This window comes from Arvicanthis niloticus, chromosome 4, assembly GCF_011762505.2.
Source record: "Arvicanthis niloticus isolate mArvNil1 chromosome 4, mArvNil1.pat.X, whole genome shotgun sequence".
Classification (NCBI taxonomy): domain Eukaryota; kingdom Metazoa; phylum Chordata; class Mammalia; order Rodentia; family Muridae; genus Arvicanthis; species Arvicanthis niloticus.
The window spans coordinates 121,520,835-121,542,380 of record NC_047661.1 but is presented as its reverse complement, the minus strand read 5'-3'; the positions used below and the strand labels follow the sequence as shown (position 1 = coordinate 121,542,380).

General features: G+C 38.4%; 1 protein-coding gene across 1 annotated transcript in view; it reads right to left on the bottom strand.

Annotated features, from left to right (window-relative positions):
• Col24a1 (collagen type XXIV alpha 1 chain) overlaps window positions 1-21,546 on the bottom strand; it is a 249,393-nt gene that overhangs the window by 67,981 nt on the left and 159,866 nt on the right. The window contains exons 34-40 of the mRNA XM_034500238.2: window positions 20,236-20,289; window positions 19,792-19,845; window positions 18,469-18,522; window positions 17,625-17,732; window positions 7,605-7,658; window positions 5,619-5,726; window positions 327-380 (exon numbers count right to left, since the gene is read on the bottom strand). Coding sequence (XP_034356129.1) covers window positions 327-380; window positions 5,619-5,726; window positions 7,605-7,658; window positions 17,625-17,732; window positions 18,469-18,522; window positions 19,792-19,845; window positions 20,236-20,289 — 486 coding nt within the window. The remainder of the gene's footprint in view (window positions 1-326; window positions 381-5,618; window positions 5,727-7,604; window positions 7,659-17,624; window positions 17,733-18,468; window positions 18,523-19,791; window positions 19,846-20,235; window positions 20,290-21,546) is intronic.

Genomic DNA, 21,546 nt, shown 5'->3' with positions numbered 1-21,546 from the left:
GAGAACTAAAATATCGCAATGCTTTATCAAGGAAAAGAAACATTTTAAAATAAGTGTTGATTTTACTTCATTTTCTTAAGTTTGTTAGGACTTTATTTTTGGTGGTGGATATTTGAAGCTCCACCATGGCCATTCTAATTGTACAGACATTTTTTGAGACTTTGGGTCTAATTTCATTGCATATATTTTTCATTCACATGTTCTTTATAATAAAGTTTTAATAATAGAAAAGTGAACCTTAATTTGCACATTTGTGATATAATATGAACTAAGACCACTTTCTTGTCTATGAATAAACATATTTATTTAAAATCAGAAATGTTTACTCTGTATCCTGGGATTCCTGGTTCGCCTTCAGGTCCCAACAATCCTAATGGACCCTAAAAATCAAAATAAATATGAGAGAGAAAATAGACAATTGTGTGAATCATTATACGTCTATGACTATTATTAAAAACTTTACCTTTAGATTTTCATGATTTAAAATTCTACCCAGTAAATCCAGAAAACAGAAAAAATAACACCCCAATTTTTGTCTGTGTTTCTCCAAGACCATAGAAGTTCCCCAAAATTATGTTTCTAGTTAATTTCTGGACTAAAAAAAGCACATTCACTTATTGGAAAGCTGCTGGCCCTAAAAGGCTCTTGGAAATGCAGGTTTTGTCTTTCACTGCTCGTGGTCACTGACTATCAGAGTGTGGAATCTGACAGTGTTTGATATTGTGACTTTGGGATTCAGAACAGCTCTGTCCTCATAGGTGATTCCAGACACTTCCTGGAGTATGGCTTTAATTCAGGCCAATGTTGATAGAATAGAAATACTAGAAATGAGTGTGTCATGATCACAGTAAGATTATCGTTATCAATATTTTACAGATGACCAAGCCATATAAATTAAAGACTGATCAGTGAACACTCTTACTGTATCACTCAGACAGTTGAAAACCAGCTAATGTAATGACAATAAAATGCCTTATTTTTCATATTATCAAAGAGTTTGTACAGCAGTTTCTCCTCTTTGGGTCTCAAGACAAAGAGGATGCAAGGACGTAAAGGCACAGAAGAGGTATGCAACTTGCCATGTATTATACTAAGCAGGTGTGAGAGTCTGTGTATAGAGTTACATCTGATCAAGCGGCTTCAATATATTTCATGTAGAATGCATATTTTGCTATATTTCTTAAAACATTCATGTTACAATTATTAAACATAGATTAGAAATTCTGAAAGATTTGAATAGAAACATGTTTCAGCTTAAGAAAGAACTATGAAAATCCAATTTAAGTAAGAATTCAGACATGATGTATTAGAGGGCTTTTTATACATAATTTCTGGACCAAAAATCTGTGACTTGAGCCAAAAGTTATGTCTGAACATATGCAAAGAAGAAAATTATTTCTGTTGTGCAAACAGTTTCAGACTCTAAAACATAGAGATTGAAAGAGCGGGGTGGGGCCAGCTTTACTAATTTGGGAAAGGACCGGAAGCTTTTCCTGTTTCCTTGGTTGTTCTGGGTACTGAGAGGCAACAGCATTTCCTCAGAGGTTAAATGAGGCGGCCTTGTAGCAGTGTCCAGAACGGCAGGCAGAACTTATGGCTGCTGCTGGCTCCAAGGATGGATACCTGGGAGCTGCCGCACGAGACATACAAAGTGTGCGAGACGTACAAATGTGAAGGGTAATGAAAATAGGGAACACAAACCTTAATGTACTTAAGAATGTATCTGCTAGACACAGGGAGACAAAATGTTGAGTTCAGGGAGAAGAAAGGATGTAGCAGCTTCTTTTAGAAATCTTCTTTTAGAAATTTTATTTTTAGAAAATAAAAAGAGAGTGCCGAGGATTGGGGAATATAATTCAATAGGGATATGTGGAATTTTGCACTCACACACCTATAGAAGACACATGACTTTACAAATGTTCAGTCTATTACAGTCTCAAACAAGAAAGGATCAAAAGACAAAAAAAAAAAAATCTACTTAAATTTTAAAATCTTCAGAATAACTCTTCCTCAGAAGAAAACAAAATCTGTAGTTACAAGCTGTTTACAAATGAATGCTGAGAAAATACCAACATAAAAAAATAAAGAGAAATATAGCCAGTGCCAGTCAGAAAGAGATAGATTAAAATGTATTTACTAAATAAAGAAAAAAGGGGCCTCCCTGTGGCAATCAAATGTTTGTTGAAGGTTCTAACATTTTTTCTGGGATTTCAGCTATTTCATTATTATTGGGTTCAGTTTTTGAGGGGCTCCAAGGCTTTGGAGGTGCATAGTGTCTTGTTCGCTAATACTTTGTGTATGTTTCTTGCTGTGGCTTGCACATCTTTTGGAATAGATGTGTCCTTCGGTTACATTTTTTTTTTTCAGTCTGTCTTTTGTGTGTTTCTTTAACCTTATGTGAGCTTTCTTACATGATACCAACTTATGCTTAGAGGGAGTTTCTTCAAGGTATTTGATCACATTGTGAACCCTGAAATTGTGAACTGGAAAACCCTTTTTCTTGTGGTGTGGCTTGGCCATTGGCACACAACTTTAACCCAGAGAGCTTTCTATAAACAAAAGCTAAATGAAGTCAATAATAGGTTGAGAGGCAAAGCGAGACACCAGTTGGCAGGGTGTGAACCTAAGAAAACCCAGGAAAGAGAAAGGAGGGCCTTTGAGTTGAAGGGTATTTAAGACAGTGTGGAGAAGTAGAAGGAGCCTTTTTTGGCTGGGACATCAGTGGAGTAGGAAGGTCATCTGGGTGCTTTCTCTGCCTCACTAAGTTAGCAGGCTTTCACCACAGCATCTGGCTCCCGAGTCATCATCAGGTATATCAGATGTTTGGGATTTCGTTTTAAAAAACAACAGGAAGAAGCAGGCAACATTTATAGATACAATGATGTGACAATAAGCTCTCATTAAAATGTATTTAAAAAATCATGTGAGCATTCTAGCTTCACTCTGGAAAGGCAAAGAACCAGGCAAAGTGGGACAGTGTTAGTGTAAATGTGACATGATGATTGTTCAAACCAAGTGTGTTAACAAGAAGCAAAAGAAGGAGAAATGGGCAAGGGAACACAGTAAATCAAGGAAAAGCATGAGAAACAAACGGTATGGGAGAACTCGGTGTCTACATGTAGAAGAACGGAAGGAAATTCCACATCTTTCTGCTGTTCACAAATAAACTCAAAATGGGTCATAGACTGGGATGTGTCATAACTGAAACTCCGACCCAAGCCAATGTAGTAGAATTTAGTAAAACTTGAGATCTCCTAGTCGAAACTGCCAAAGAAAGAAGGACGTTTCTCTGAAGGACGAAAGTGTATTTTGAAAATAATTCTTGACCCTGAGACCTCAGGACCGTTCTCACCAAGGACAGGTCACGTAACCCCCAGTCCTTGCCACTCTCTGAATTCCCGATAATGGAATAAGTCAGAGGAGTAAGCAGTAAAGACAGTATCTCTCTTCATCTGAAGTTTATTTATTGAATGTGTGCTCAAAATACAAACGTAAATAGATTTTCTACACAGCACTAAATGAAATAATATGATGGAAAAGGGATTATTATATTAATCTGAATAAAATTTATTGAAAACCAGAATACACCTCATACAAAAGATGTTAGAACAGAGAAAAGATGGAATAGCCTTAAGTTATGAGTAAGTTGAAACATGTCATATGTTTCTTTGTAGAAAGGTCAGATACTAGAAGAAACCGAAGGGCTGATTCTTAAGTTCACACCTAAGATAAGCGTAAGAGCCAGGCCTCTCTGAGAAGGGAGCATGGAGGGGGCTGCGGTAGCAGACTCCAGAGGATGAGATGCCATGGTAGACAGAACAGAACTGTGGACTAGAAACACTGACTGAAGGAACCACTGAATATCAGTTTAGTCACAGTCTTGCGCGAAACTGGAAGAAAAATACATTGAGTGTTCAATAACAGAATTAAGAAAACATTCAGTGGAGAGAAGACAAACATCTCTCTCCCATAACTCAGAAAATAAAAAAAAAAACCCTCTACATATCTTAAATAATTAAAATCAATGTTATACATGTACTTAGATGAGACTAGAGAAGGACATTTTGTATACTTTAGGTGGGAATAGAATTTCTAATGAATAAATAAAATCTAGAAAATGTAAAGGAAAATATCGAAAACTTTTACTATTAAAATTAAAATGTTCTACTTAGCAAAAGACACAAAATTAATAGATAATTGACAGAAAAAAAGTCTATTGTAATTTATTCTGTAACATGTCTGACAAATTATATCAACACTTCATACTTAAGAGTAATGGTTGCAAATCATCAAGAAAAAATGGCCACCACATGTACTATGTGTGTGTATACATGTGTATATACATATACACATATATATTTATTAACAAGAAACTTTCAGAAGAAAAATATATATTAAACAGCTATAACAAGGAAAATTTAAATATGATGGCAAAATTACATATATATTTTCCTTTATCAGATTATCAAACACTAAATGAATTAATATGAAGTGTGAACAGTGCAGCTGTAGCTTCAGAAAATGGACCGAGAAGGCTGTGAGTGTGATTTGTGCATCTATAGACATATATAGCAATAATAATCAAGGAAAAAGAAGCCATACATTTGAGAGGGAGGGGACACGGGCAGGAAAGACAAGAGAGGAGAGGAAGTGGTGTAATTACATTTTAATTAAAAATATGTATTTAAGAGTTTTTAAAAGGTGAATACTTTTACAGAAAAAGTTCCAAAGTTACATTAAGGGCAATATTTTTGGGTTGCATTAATTCTGATGTTTATTAAATATTAACCACATTATTTAATGTTTTTTTTTAAACAGGTAAAGACCAGAGAAATATTGACATAAAACAACTTAAGGCCTGGGTGCTAAGGTGTCAGTAAATAATGGCTAATTTTCTTGAGAAAGTAAAAGGACCTGGGAGTTTAAAGGCCTTGGTGACAGGCCTGGTGTTGGCTATTTAAAGATGAGATTAATGTGCCCACATGTTATAAATAAGTTCATGAATAGAAGATTATCTTTTCAAACATCTTCCTTCCACACTATGATTTTCTGAACAGTCCATCACAAACCAGCAATACATGCTTGCTGTCACAGGCTCGGAAGCATCATGTGTCAGCTCTCTATGTCGGGCAAAATTCATGCAAAAGACGAGCTATAAATAGATGCTGGGGAAATTTGCCCCAACTGTTTAGAAGGATAATCTCGAATTCAAGCAGGGCAGGTCCAAGAGGTGGATGGAAATACATTTCAAGTTCAGTTAATTTTCAAAGTGATTTGCCAACACGACCACGACAGCTTCAGGCAGATATTAGATCCTGATTTGAGGTGCTCTGTGTATAAACTTTCCTACTTAACTTTGGAGTTAAAATCAGATTTTTAAAACTTCATTTCATATTTTGTTTCCATTTTCAATTTTCTCTTTCCTTCTTCACATCTAAAACCCACTAAGCCGTTTAAGACTGTGGAATGCTTGCAATGCCCGCCATCCCACAGAGATGGATTATGTTTAGTGGAACCTTTGCGTCCTCTGTAAAGTCAATCAAGATGACTCTCTGAGAGCAAGTACAGTTCTTTTCCATCCCCACTGAGTCAGTGCTGAAAAGAAATCAAATACTGACCACAGCACCTCGGGTTCCTCTGGCGCCCTTAGGGCCGTTTTCCCCAACACTTCCAGGAGAGCCTCTGCTTCCAGCTTCGCCCATGGGTCCTATTTGTCCTTTATCGCCCTGTGGATGACATTAGCGTGACTGAAATTAAATGTATTAACTTATTTAACTATACCATATGCTCGAATGACTCAGAGGACATGTGGCAAGCAGAATTCTATGAATTATTCTTATAGCTACTCCGTCTTGTTTTGTGAGGTACACAGGGTTTCACTGTATTCTATCATACCTCCTCTAAATTTGTGTAAATTGTTAACTTTGCTTCAAGTTACCAATACCACAGATTATCATTAACAACAAGAAACTACCATCACATGTCATTTAAAAAGTAATAAAGTTTCAAGAAAAAGATTAAAGAGGCATTTAAAAAAAAAACAGCCAATCTAAATAATGATCTAAAGAAATCCTATGTAGCCAGCTTTCAAAATACTTTGCTTTTTCATATATGTCTCTCTTTTGCATGTGTGCACTGTAATACTGAGATAACAGGCCTCAGGAGAGTCTCAGATTTACTTCAGCCTCCCAGAGGTATGCTGTATGCAGGAAAGAAGTGAGCGCGCATGTCTGCACTTTGCAGATAATTGCTCACCCATTCAGAGCAAGAAGCCATATTATTTCCTGTATCACTTCACATGCCTTGGAAACCTGCATGGCTTCTCTGGAATCTCACGTATAGGCCCTTCTCTGGCACCACAGCACAGGTGCTCATAACCACCTTCCTCTTCTCAAAACAAGACCAGCCCAATTTACTATTGATGCTCAAAGTGGGAAGAACACAGCAGACCTGTACTCGATCAGTCAGGATACTTGAGACATTCCTGACTGCTCATGGGATCTATTTCACTTTCCTAGGGAGTATAGGTTGTTGTAAAGAGCCACGCTGCCGCTAATGCTGATTTCACTATGGGTTTCAGGTGCTTCTTGGTGTGTGTGTCTATTTCTGTGTGTGTGTCTTTGTGTGAGTATATTTTTCTCTCTCTGTCTCTCTGTGTGTGAGTCTCTGTCTGTCTGTCTCTGTCTGTCTCTGTCTCTCTCTCTCTCTCTCTCTCTCTCTCTCTCTCTCTCTCTCTCTGTGTGTGTGTGTGTGTGTGTGTGTATCACTTTGGACCAAATACTGTCAGGCAATTATAAATCTCCCCCAAACCAATACTGATAATAGTTGCATTATCATGCACCATGAAAGAGACTTCATGATGGGGGGGGGGGGATTTCCACAGTTAGAAATGGGAGTTCAAGCTTTTCTTGGCTTCCTATTGGCTAAAACTGAGACCAATGGCTCAGGTACAGAACTGAAATTTGGGGAAGCACACATTTAATTTAACGTTAACTGTGTGAATGTGTAGTCAGCTGTCACAATCTGTTAAAAAAACTGTTACCATACTTCCCAATACTGAGACAAATTACTGATGAATACAAAGAAGCATTTTGATTAGGATCATACAAATACATCAAAGATTTTGTTTGTTTGGAAAAGTAAAACAAACAAAGTAAGCAAGTAAAAATTTCTTGTTTTCTGGGTTTTGTTACATAAGAAAAGTAAGAAAAAATAAACCTTTCAATTGAGAAACCATTTCTGATTAACCTAGAAAGAAGAGTAATCCCAATATTCTCCCCAGATAGTTTACTAAAATTGTTCTCAAATGTCCCAAATGAAATGATAGTTTTGCTTTATATCTTTCCTTGTCCATAGCTTTTTGGTAAATAAGAGACAAAGGAAAGATTGACTTTTCAAACTATAAAGAGGAAAATCTGTCCTCAAACAATGACAATAATATGCACTCTTATTAAGTTAACCAAGTCTTCCCTAATGACACATTTATAAATCTTTACACCTTATGTCTAATGCAAACACAGCCATCACAGTACTCTGTAGATCTCTGGGCATGAGAATGAAGAGAGCCCACACAAAAAGATGCAAAAAAAAAAAAAAAAAATTACCTTTTTCCCTGGTCGACCTCTTTGTCCTGGGGTTCCTACAATTCCTTCAGGTCCCTGATCATTTGATATAAAAAAGAAATAAATGATTAAAGAGAAAAGCCTAGAGTTTGAATACTTCTATCAGATAATCATTAAAATAAACACTGAATATCAATAAAGGTTATTTTTAATATTTTATTTTTAACTGTTATGTGTATGGCTATTTCTCACAAGGTCACAGTGATTAAAAGGCAGAGCTGTTACCAAGCTATAAACTTCATATGCACATGTGATCAACATAAACTTTAAACTGTTCTTTAGGAAGGAAGTTTCTGGAATACACCCAGTTTAATTACCGAGATTGTGATGAAGGTGCACCCCAATGTATTCTAGTGAGTTGTATTTAGCTCAGCATTTTATTGAAAGAACAATGTTTAAAAATATATCTACATGGTCAAGGCAAGTCTCAAAATACTATTGAAGTGGAGAATAAAAAGTAGACAAAAAGAAAGGAAAGGCAGGGAGAAAAAGGGCAGTCATAGTAAACTAAAACGATAATTTAATTTCAACTAGTAATTTGTTTGCTTTGCAAAATCAAGTTTTTATGCAACAGTAGGGTGCTATATGGAGTTTATATCAACAGTGAGCAAGTGCAATCAATAGTGGGCTGGGCTGCCAGTCCTAAAATAGATAATAATTACAGCTTTCTTTTCATTAGTTGGAAGTGGAAATGGAAATTTCAAATTTGTGTCCCCGAAGCTTGGCAAGCTTCTGCAGACAAGAAATAAATGGTGGTTTACCACTGTGCTATGCAGGCTCTTGATAAATATTTGTTGAATGAATAAACAGATCGCTGAGGAAGTGACTCACACCCTACACTTCCCAGCAAACACTATTCTAGTCTCAGTCTCTGAGTCCAAGATAACCGTGTCCTGTTGTTATAGTACAGCTGCATCCAGAGGTAGAAATGGAAGCTGCACCAGACAAACAACTTTTTAAAAAGAAGTTGATTAGCCTGCTTAGAGTTTTAACTGTCTGGTTTGGGCACTTAATTGTTACACAGTGAATGGAAAATTGTTTAATTTATTAAATGACTCTGGAGTTAGACAATGATTACTGCTCTTACAGCAGACTTGAGGTGGCACACACAATTACTTGACCCCAGTTGCAGGCAGATGCAAGCCCTCTGTCCTCTATGGCATCCACATGCATATTCCCATGCAAACTCGGACATTCCCACATACTCATATATACCTTAAATTTATTTAAAAAGACCTCTGTTTACTCCTCAGATAAAAGGAAAATCTCATAAAAATTCTTGGAAGAGTTACCGAGATGTAGTGAGATTACAGTGCACATAAAAATTTGAATAATATTGGCTTAGAATAAAGAGCTCAATAAAGGTAGCTCTCACTAACATCTGCCCTCTAAGTGTATTTTCAGCACTTAAAAAGATATGAAGAAAAACAAAACACAACAAAAGCCCATGTGCTCACTCTCCATGTATAAAGCAAGAGGTGAAGCACAATATCCCCTTTCACAGTGGGAAGGGGTGCCATCATTGTCTGGAACTCTCTTGATGCTATTAGCGCATTTCTCTGTCTCCTTACATCCTATGCCACTGTTCTGCACCTTTGAACTTTGGGCAGTGTTGTACCTGCAGTTTTCTGACACTTCTGACATTCACACTCTTCTTGCTGTTGCCATTAGCCACCACATCTTTAACCCTTTCTCCTCTCTAATCCTTTTGTAACTGCTACAGGACTCCATATTATGGCCAAACCACAGTTTAACTACTGTTTCCCAGTGGCTAGTCTTCCTTCTCCTTGATAACTTTGGAATAAGCAAATCTGGATATGACCATGACAATAGTTTTTAAGTTTTTTTCTCCTTGAGTTGAATTGCTACTTTATATTTCTCCTTGAGTTGAATTGCTAGTTTATATATATGTAAGCACACAGTTTGTGTGTGTGTGATTTTTTTCATACATGGACAATCAGTTTTTATGCTACAATTTACTGTATCATGATCTTTTCTTATTAACACATAATGTACAATCAAATGATCAAACATCATTTCAAAATTGACTCAAACTGATTCATTGGTATTTTTTTATTGTCATCTATGAGCTATATAAAATTAACGACAACATGGTAATCTTAATAATGCTCTGATAGCATGTAGGTCAGTCAAGTCATTCTATCTGCCTCCCTCTCCAGGCTTCTCCAGGCTATTCTTTAAAACTGTCTTAATATGGGATCTTTAATCTTCAGTACAAACTCTGAGTTAATTTTCATCAGTCAAGTTCCATAAAAAAATCCTGTAGAGATTTTTGACTGAGATTGAATTAAATGTAAGCTGATTTAGAAATATTTTTGCAATAGTAAGTCTTCCTGGTCATAAATGTTGTTACATCTCTTTCCTTATATTTATGTCTCTTAGGGTTTATTTAGGTTATATTATTCTCAAATTGTAAATATCTACAAAATTTTACAAATACTGTGTTAAGACATAATCCAAGGAGCTTACTTTTGTTGCTCATTATAATAAAATTCTTTGATGTTGTTAAAGAAACAAAGAAGCCATTCTTGTGTATTAATACTTCATTTGACATCACAATGAACTCTTACTGATTATAATTTATAGAATATTTACCTCATTATACAAGTATTTCTATATTATTATATGTAAATAGTATTAATATTAAGAAGAAAGGAGAAATGTCAACCTTAGTTCATTTCTTAGGCATTTCTCAGCAAGCATAATAGTTAAAGTGTTAATATAAAGTTTTAATAAACGTTTTTTGCTTCATCTATTGGAATGACTGTATTCCCATGTTAAACTTTGTAAAATATGTGACTCACATTTACAATATTTTAAAATGTTAAACTTTTTGAAGAGTTTTGGTCTGAGGAAATTCACAAAACTTTTAGGTGTTATTAGTATTTTTAGATGAAGTAAATTTATTATCTGTGTGCTCACTGATGTGTGTGACTCCACCTGTCAACAACCAATTCATCTCAGGCACCACTTGTTTACTACAAGAACTACAATTTGTGGGTCTGAAATGCATGATGAAAGTGTTGCCACGGATAATAAGTCTCTACGACTGAGGCATTTCTTTGAAGATAGATTGCACCTTCATCTCTGCTTTCAAACCTTTTCTCACACCATTTTCAAGTTACTAGTTTTGTCTCTCATCTCATTAAGATATTGTAGCAATCAAACTAGGAATTGAAGTTCTCTTCCCAAACCTTCCTATACCTGTGGCTCACTCACACATACCTGCTTCCTTCTTTGTCAGAGAAATAAGGGTCCATTTCCTGGGTGAGGCCAGTGCTCCGCTTATGTTCCTGATCCCAGACTCACTCATTTACCCACGACCCCTCCTTCTGAAAGAGTCTAGTCTGAGTGTACTGGCAACATTTCTCCTGAATGCATCACTCCTAACTCCATCCATACAGGTCTAAAGCCACGTGAGAGAATCCCCAAGCTTATGTGTTTCTCCCTTTTTTCCTCTCTCTCTCCATTTCCTTCCTTCTTTCCCTTTCCTTCTTCCTTCCTTTCATCCTTTCCTTTCCCTTCCTCTGTCCCTCCCTCTGTTCCTCTGTCTCTCCCTCCCTCTGCCCTCTGTCTCTTCCTCTCTCTGTCCTTCCTTCCCTCACTCCCTTTATCAGACATTCATTTACTTCTGAGTTTCCAGAGCCATTTTTCTGGATTCCTCTCTTCATATCAAAACTTTTTGAAAGTTGTGTTTATTCCTCTCATCACTGACCTAATCTCTCATCTCTCTTCAGTTGGGCTTTTGATCCTATCACTGACACCAATCTCTAGGAAGCCAAATCCAATGACTATTTTATTTGAAACATTTTTTCCCTTAAAACTTTCTAAATCCTTTGTTTTCATTGCAGCATGCTTCCCTAGTTTTCATGTAGGTCTTAAATAAAGATCTTTCCTCCTCTATCCAGCTTTTTAATACTAGAGAGACCCCTTCTTTTTTATCCCCCCAAGTGATCTCATCACACCCCATGTTATGAAATACCACTGGAATTTTCATAATTCCTAAACTATGTCTGTCACAATCCCTCTACCTCGTGATAACTCTTCTTGAATTTCTAACATGCTTCTCAGATTTTATGTACTCAAATTCAATTCTCAAATTCCCTCCTCCCACTCCAAACCTGGTCTCTCCTTGACCTCCCGTCTACATTGTAATTGGGCAACACTATAAAAATTATTAAAATACCTTTCTCTTTTGCCTATTTTGATATCAGAACTTTGTCCCTCCCTTTTCAGTCTAAAGCCTAAGGATGGAATGTCTTGAGAGGACTGTTCTATTCTCCTTTTCTTTGTTTTAAAGAATTTACAAGCTCAGTCTTTAAGGATTTTGCTAGAGGGGAGAGGCATGGGACTAAGACATAGAAGCAGTGAGCAGGGTGTTAGATCTTCTCCACAAGGAGGAGAGAGAGGAGAATTAATAGACTCTTCCTCAATGTAAATTTAGGTTGATATTCATCGAGCTGCAGAGGTCCTTCTGCTTCCATCCCTCCACAGGGTTGGGGCTGCAACTTTTTAAAAGGACTCTGGGGATTCAATTCAGGTCCCCATGCTTGTGCAGCAAGCATTCTTATCTTGGCCATACCATGTTCATCTCCGTTCTATAGTTAATATATGTTGAGCAGACACAGAAGGCATCTTGATTTTGTGTATTGAAAAATCAGGCCTGAGTATCTGAAGCTTTATGAGAGCAGTTAATTTGCTTTCAGAAGTGCTGTTTCCCATTGATTGTCTTTTTCACAAGTTTATTCATTGTATGGGATTTATGTACATTTAAAATGTACAATGCTCTTATTTTTAATGGAGTCCATATCTTTTTGTCACTGTTTGTGGTTCCTTTTTTAAGCTTTACCTAAGAAGCCCCTGTCTATTTTAAGGCCATGAAGATTTACCCCCCAGCCCCTGCCACAATTTCCTCCAAGGCTTTTATAGTTGGAGCTTCAGAGCTTCTAAGAGTTCATCTGTAGAATGAACAGAGTGCTTACCTTGAGCACACAGCTAGACTGATGCCCTAGAACACTTATTTGCAAAGATCATTATTTCCCTAATGGACTTGCCTGGTGCATCACATGAATTCTCATCCAAATGCATATTGTTTATCTAAGTTTATCCTTAGATAACTCCTGGCATTAGACAATGGTTTTTTTGTTTGTTTGTTTTTTTTTTTGTTTTTGTTTTTTTTTTTGTTTTTGTTTTTTTTTTTTCTTGACAGGGTTTCTCTGTGTAGCCCTGGCTATCCTGGAACTCACTCTGTAGACCAGGCTGGCCTTGAACTCAGAAATCCACCTGCCTCTGCCTCCCAAGTGCTGGGATTAAAGGCGTGCGCCACCACCTCCTGGCCCGGCATTAGACAATGTTAAACAAAGTGGAAATTATAAAGTGATTTTCACCAAAGACTATATTCTTCTGCCTGAATCCTTTCAATATCCCCTTCACTCTTTGAATCAAATCTGCGTTCCTTACTAAGCCTTTAGAGATCCCACATGTTTTGTTTCCTACCTATTTCTTCCCATTTAGAACATGCAAACAGACACAGAAAACAAACAAGCTGACGTCTGACTATTCGTGGTGCTGTGCTGCTTTCTGGGTCTAAAGGTGCCCAGCTGACTCACTTCCACACCTTTGCCCTTGCTGCTCCATCAACCATAAAGGATCCCCTTCTAGTTCTTGGAATGGATTTGAGCTCAGTCATCAATTATTCAAAGAAGGTGTTAACGGCTCCAGCATGTTATGTTCTCTCTCTGTGGTGATTAGTTTTCATTGTCAACTTCCCAAAATTTAGAATCATCTGGCAAGTGAGAATCAGTTGAAGAATGATCTAGTTCATGTTAGCTCATGGGCATGTCTATATGGTATTATCTTGTTGGCCTTAATTGACATGGTAAGACCCAGCCTACTGTGGGCAGCACATCCCCTTGAGCTGAAGTAACAGGTCATGTAAGCTGTCTGACACAGGAACTGAGCTTCAGTCTTCTGCTAGAGCAGTTGTGCTCCTCACTGGGGAGCCAGCCCTCCAGCCCCAATGAATGCTGTTTTAATGCCACAAAGCCTTCTCTTTTGAAGAAAATCTATACAGAAGCTACAGGTTAAACAAATGTGTGCTTTCTGATGGAAGTAAGAATATCAGGAGCAGAGCCATGTTAGGTCAACAGCCACAATGGGAGGATCTACAGGAGCCTCAGCCTGGCACTCTATGCAGTGAATATATGAAGTATAAGACCAGAGACTGGCTTGCCCAGTGATGCAGCCCTTCCCGGGGAAGGGGCAGGAACCAGAGCATTAAAAACAGCAGTCAGAGTAGGACTTCTGTATCTATGATGCTTACGATGGAACAAAACCTTAGCAGGACAGTCACAGAATATGCCAGGTGACAAGATTTAGGTATGTTTTTTATTCCCAAATGTCACTTAATGTCACCAACCTCAAATTTCCAATCAAAATTTCTCCAGGGTTCCTAAGGAAACTCTTACTCTACCTTAAGCAGATCAAAAAAAGCCTATTTCAGTAAGTCTGCCTGGAGTTTTCACTAAAGGCATAAAACAAAATAATCTCATTTTAATATGCCCTACTTTGGAGTTCCCACATGTGTTTGGAGATGAGATGCCATTGTGGTAGATTCTTCCGATGTGGATGACTGACCATAAGTTAGACAGATGTTCTTTCCTAGCGGAGATATGCATTTGGGCAAGTGAACATTTTAGAATAGAATTCATGCATAAAATATGCAATTCTCTCTTCTGTTTAGTGGAGCAACAACTTGGATTTTGAATTTGTCAATTGATGTTTTCCTGTACATTCCCTTAACACCGATCTCATTCCCAGTCCTCCAGAGTAAAGGGCTGCTGCTTCTTCCTCTTTCTCTTCCTCCTCCTCTTCTTCTTCTCCTCCTCCTCTCCTCCTCCTCCTTTCCTCCTCCTCCTCCTCCTTCTTCTGAAGAAAAAAAGTCTTTTCTTTCACCCCTTTCCTTGTTTATTTTGTAAAAGTTGAGGTAGCATCTTTGTGACACTGCCGAAGGAACAATTTTAAAAGCGCAAAATAAAACCAACATCAGGCTGCCTGATTAAGTAATAGCTCCTCCTTGGATCATAAAATTCTTTTGAAAAGAAGTGCCACGGTATTTTTATTGAGTGTATAATCTGAAAGGCATTTAAAATTCCAAAGAGAACAACAAAAAAGAAGAAAAAAGAAACACACATGTGTTGTTGCTAAAAAAAAAAAAAAAAAAAAAAAAAAAAAAGGGGGGGGGAGAGAAACAAAAAAGTAACCAAGATGTGTACTGGGCAGGGTTTGTCCTAGGAGGCATTGGGAAGCAGATGGAGTCTGTGTTTATCATTTTCCATGCTTTGTTTGGAGCCTCTGTTCCATCTCCGCTCTCCCCATCACCAGCTGTCAAATGGCAGCATCCTCAGAGTCCCTGGGAGACTGTGCTGTGTGCACTTGGACCCTTCTTTTCCTTCATTGTATGTTCAAGGTAGTTATTTTAAAAGTCCTTGCTGAAGTACAAGTTACTGGAGGTGTATGCACACACATGCACATGCACATACACATACACACATACACACACACAGAGTATATGAGTATGTGTGCACACATGCTGGAGATAAAACCCACCTATGCATGCTAGACATATGCTTTATCCCTAAACTACATACCTGGCCCTGAAAACCATCCGTTTGTCAAGAATTAGACCAAATCACAATTTCTTGTCCCTGGCCACTTTGCTTCTTTTACAGGTACTGATACTAATGGAAAAATTAATTCCCTAAAAATAATAAAACCTATCAAGATCCCTAGGAAGGTAAAACTTAGAACCCGAAATGAGTATTTCAATGAGGTTTAGGAGATGCTGAAATCAAGAGAATAAAGGAGTCGCCGTCAGCTCTGGCATCTGCTACAGTACTGTTTTTTTTTTTTTTTTTTTTTTTTTTTCCTGCTAAAAGGAGGAATAATAACATATATAGATTCTTAAGAGGATTCTATGAGAGGAGGTGCATGAGTTCATGTTGTTTAACCTCAGGGAGGATCTTTAAGGTAACATGTTTGCTGGGTTGAGATGTCAGGGCAGAGGAAAAATAGGCAATTAACATGATGGTAAAACTGGACAGAACAATCTTCACCTGCCAATGTTCAAACACAATGATGTTTTTGCTTTATCCACATTTTTCTTTAATTAGTTAATTTATGTATGTAAGTGCATGTCTACAAACATGCATGCACATCAGGTGGATGCCTGGCACCTACAGAAGTCAGAAGAGAACATAGAACTCCCTGGGACTGGGGTTACAGAAGATGGTTGTTAGCTTCCTTGTGGATGCTGGGAGCCCTGTCCAGACTCTCTGCAAGAACAGCAAGAGCTATTACCTGCTGAGCCATCTCTCCAGCCCCTTTACGCTCATTCTTTAGATGCCAGTCTGAAATACACTGGTGCAGTCCCCTCTTATTTGGGGGAGAATATATGTTATATTATATAACATTAATTATATTATAGCATCACTTTCACTGTCATGAAAGGAATTGCAGTGGCGGATTCCTGTGAGTGACGAGAGAGCCAGTTATAGCTTCATTTATGGTATTTGATTTTCAAGACAGCTCTTTCATGTCAGTGAGGCAACTTAGCTGAGCTGATTGAGGCAGGAGCTATACCACCGATATGACAATATATTGATTTGGATTTTAGATGCCAGTGAAGAGACACACAGTAAAAACACATAATGATTGATCACCAACCAACTTTATAAATCACTGCTGTGTTCCCTGCCTTCCTGCCTGGTGAATTCTCCCAGGGCTAGTTCCTCAGTCTTTGCAGAGCTCTCATGTGGAAAGACAAGGGTCCAGAAGAATGTGGTTAATGAGGAGAGGAAAGACAGAAATGTGCTGCTCCAGAGATTTCTTCCAGGGAGAAGACTTCCACAGCTCAAAGTCAATGTTGATTCTCTCTCTACAAGGCTGAAGATTGCCAGGACACAGAGGAGAGGGAAATCTTGTTGTTTAGTAAACTCATAGGGATTCTTCTACCAAGGAATGAACAATCTCTAACTTCAAGCAAACTTGGAGAAGAAAAACTAGAGTAATTCTCTATGCTTAAAAGTATCAGACCAGAGGTAACAGTAAAACTTTAAACTAACAACCACCCAAAGACAGGAAGGCTGCATGTGGAACAATGTCACAAAGAGCCTAAGAGTTAGAGACTGCTCTCACTTTAATCTACATCTTAAAACATTTGCCTCAAAGTGAGGAAATTGGTTCACTATGACGTTTTCAATTTTCTTTGTAACTCAGGAGCAGGTATTGGTACTACATCATGGTTACAAAGAATTTTCATCTAGGGGCTTGGATGTTATTCTAGAACAAGAACATGGGTTCATAGCAGAATATTTACACAAATTAAGTCTGAGACAACAGAAGACTTTCCCCAGCAAAAGCTTTATGGCAGAAGTTTATGAAAAAGTGTATTTCCCCCTTTGCATCTCAGGACAACTCACAGTCTGGCTTTATTACCCACTCAAGACTCAGACAACATCTTCAGTCACCAAGCAGACATAAAAGGGGGGTAAATTGTGCGTGCCAGTGCCTGTACCCATGCCCGCCTCATGTGTGAGTACACATGTGTGTGTGCACATGGGTGTGCATGTGTATGGTGTATATGTGTGTGCATGTGGCTGCACATGGGTGTGGTATATATGTGTATGTGCATGTATGTGCACATGGGTGTACATGTGTGTGGTAGATATGTGTATGTGCATGTGTGTGTGTGATGTATGTGCATGTGTGTGGTATATATGTGTGTGCACCTGGTGTACATGTGTGTGACATATATGTGTGTGATGCATGTGCATGTGTATGTGGTGTATATGTGTGTGTGCACATCAGTGTGCATGTGTGTAGTATATGTGTGTGTGCATGTGTGTGTATGAGCATGCACACATGCATGTGTGTATTTATTTGTACATATAGCACTGAGTTAAGTGAAGCAGCAGTACTTACTGGAAGGCCCATCTGACCTGGTCTCCCCACGGGCCCTGCTGTTCCTGGTAAGCCCAACTCTCCTTTGTCGCCATCCTCTCCAGGAAGTCCGCTTCCTCCTGGAGCTCCCTGGAACCCAATGACAGATGTTTATTCTTAAGAACGTAGTGAAATCAATATGTCATGTAAGAAGTATATTTTTATTTGACACACAAAAGTAATTAAGCCTGATGTCTTAAATATTCTACTTAAAATTATAGTTGAGGGCTAGGATGTAGCTCAATTGCTAGTGTTGATAGTACATATGAAGCCTTGGGGTTGATCTGTGGCACTGAATAAAATTCATAATCCCCAAACTTAGGAGGTAGAGGCAGGAGAGTCCAAAGTTTCCGTCATTCTCAGGATATATTGTGAGTTGGATGCTAGCTTAGTACACATTAAATCAAAAAAATACATCCATCCATCCATCTATCCATCCATCCATCCATCCATCCATCCATCCATACGTACATATGTACATCCATCCATCCATCCATCCATCCATCCATCCATCCATCCATCCATCCGTACATATGTACATCTATCCATCCATCCATCCATCCATCCATCCATCCATCCATCCATATGTCCATCCATCCATCCATCCATCCATCCATCCATCCATCCATACATACATACGTACATATGTCCATCCATCCATCCATCCATCCATCCATACATCCATACATACATATGTACATCCATCCATCCATCCATGCATACATATGTCCATCCATCCATCTATCCATCCATCCATCCATCCATCCATCCATCCATCCATCCATCCATCCATATGTACATCCATCCATACATCCATCCAGTTTACCTTTAACCCATCGTTTCCTTGGACACCTTCTTCTCCAGGAGCTCCTGGTTCTCCCTATTTTATTTGGTAGCAGACAAAGTAAGATTAAGAGTTTGGTCATGTCGTTGATCTTCCTGTGCACTTTGCCCCTCGCAGGTGTAGGAAGTAGCTAGTTTGTAGTCATTTATTCCTACTTCAACCTCATCTCTAAAGAGGATTTGACGGTACAACAAGCATGGCTGAAGTTTCCTGGAAGAGCTCTGGCAATGCCTAAGATGGTCACTGTTGTACATTCAAGTGCATTGTGCTTCTGGACTGCTAACACATCCTAGATAATTAAAGGCAACACATTCATCTGGAGACTGGACATTAAGCTAGCTGGATCGTGCCTCTTAGGTCAGGGAATGTAAACACCGCCACGGTAAGAAACGCAGTTCTCTGCTATAGTGAACTTAATGTGGGTGAATGTAACCAAGCTCATTCACGATTGTTTTACTAGACTTTCAGTTTCTGTACTTTCTCCCTTCCGAGAGGCAAGGATTATGGCCAAGGCACACCCATAAACTGCCTTTTAGATATAGAACTTGCAAAGGCATAGAGCATAGCTTATGAAGCTGTTAAGGCAGTGTTGCTCTCTTTATAATTAAGTTAAAGTGAACTAACCAATACTGTTTAATAGATCCACACCACTTTTCTTTATGATCCATGTATTAAACTGACTTCTAGTCCCTAGCCCCTAAAAGGAAGACCCAAAGCAACAAACCAGATGCAAAAAAAAAAGTCTTCATACTTTATCTTCTTAGTGAAAAATTATCTTGAACATTTTTATTTTAGGAAAAAAGCCCAATAAAAGAAAAAAAAGCCAACTTATCATGGCTTAAAGAAGGTCTATATTATATAACTTTTCTAGGCTATTAAACTACAACTACTCACAAACACTTCCTTGTATCTCATTACCTTCACAGGGTCCTGGGATGGTTTTTAAACACAAATTACATTTCAAGCTCTTATCTGTCTGCCAGGTTCGACAATGTCCTGAGTGTTGATCAGTGATTTGTAAAGTTCCTTTTCATGCATTGCTAAGCAGTAACCACGTGACTGCACATTTTTGGCACGCTCTTTAGAGCACACCTGAGTTTGAGAAAAGACACTTCCTTCGGATTCCAAATGCCTAACTTAGAATGTAAACGAGGTTTAGTATGTAGTTTTTTAAAGCCAGGAAACATTACATAGTGCATATGAAAGGCTTATTACACTACTCTTTGGTGTGATTAGGGTAGTTAAGTTTTGAGTGCCCCCAAACAAGTGGGTGGGTGCATTAAGCTTGATATTGTAGGTACTCACTCGTGGCCCCGGCTCCCCAGAGGCTCCAGCGCTGCCGATAGATCCCACATCTCCCTGGAGAGACAAAGGGAAGGCTAAGCTGGAAGGCTAAGCTTTTCTTCACTTAAGTTGTTCTTCTAATCACCGAGTGCATATTATATGAATCAGCATCTTAAGTACTTTCTGCTCTCCTGAAGGTCGGCCTTTATCTGCCTTCAAGATGGTGGTGCCAAGTATGGTGGCTCACACCTTTACTCCCAGCACTTGGATACAGTGGTTCTTGGTGTGTTTCGGCCAGCCTGCTCTACATAATGAGTTCCAGTATAGCCCTGGCTACAATGTGAGACACTGTCTCCACCTTGCCCCCCTCCAAAAATAAAAACGATGGTGTTTGTCAAACTGGGGAAAGTATGTGTGTTAAGTTAGCGATGTCCTTTTTGCTTACACTTTCAAATGGTTGGTTACCTTAGCACCTGGTTCACCTTGCAGGCCAGAGTCTCCCTCAGTGCCTGGAGGTCCCTAAAAGAGAATGATTTGACAAGTTACAAGGTCTGTACCAACCCAAAAAAAGGTAGTTTAAGTTTCAGCTCAAAGGTGAGTCCATGTGTAGAAGAGGGTTTGGGCTGACTCTACACAAACATTCTAGGATTCCTTAATAGTTCAATTATCAGAAACAGCTTCACTTGAAGCCAGAAAAATTAAGACCATTTTCCCCCAAACTCTCATCATTGAGACCTCAGATGATATGGAAAGACTACTTCCTACAACCTCAAGTTTCCTATCCTCAGATTTAAAAATCTTTCTCTACCATTATCATCACGTCCCTTCTTCCTGTGCCCATCGAAACCAGCTCCCTTAGGATCAATGAATGGTTCTCATATTTTTTAAAATAAAATATGCAAATGAATTAAGGATAAAGTTGTCACGCCAAAAAGTAGATGTACTGAATTATTTTTCTAGTCTGTTTTCATGGAGAGTCTAGCATTGTTGGGGGGAGCTTTGATTGTTTTGACCTTGAAGACACAATTTCTTGCTATCTTCGGTTCTTTCAAGGTCTGAGGCTTCAACAGCTGCAGTTGTTTACTTTCTGTCTCCCAGAAGCATAAATGGCGTTTTGTTTTGGCTTTGTTTTTTCGTCTTGTATGTGCCCCTCCCCAGTCTTATTATTCTCTCTAGTCTTCTATTCTTTTTTATTAATTCGTCAGGAACTTTGTATATGTGCCATCAGACCACGCCATCTCTCCTAAGTCTTCCCCAGTTCATGCCCCTACCTACCCAACTTTGTGTCATTTAAAAAAAGAATCCTTCAAGACCAATTAGTTCAGCCCAGATCTTTTTGAATACGTGATCTTCTACAGGAGAGCGGTCAGCTTATCAAGGGCTATAATCTTTGAGATACCCCCACTTTCTCCCTGTAGCTTACAACTCCCAATCGCTCTATAGCGGGGAGTGGAACTGTGTGCCTCCCTTTACCCGCCCCCCATTTTTACTCTTCTTTATTTTTTATTTCCTTTCAGAAATCCTGCAATATTTTTGATGCACAGATGAGACTCTCTTTTATAATTATTAGATTAAAATAATGATTGCATAATTTAATAGTATTTTAGATGGAGGAAGTTCAGTTTTTCTTTTTAATAAATCACTACCATCCATAGTCACTCTTTTTCAGGATAAAATGAAGGTAAGACGTGCATACACAACAGAAGAGATGGGCAGATAGTGAAAACTCTGCTTCCACTGCTTAGAGGAAACTAGGCTTTTGTGTTTTGACTCCTT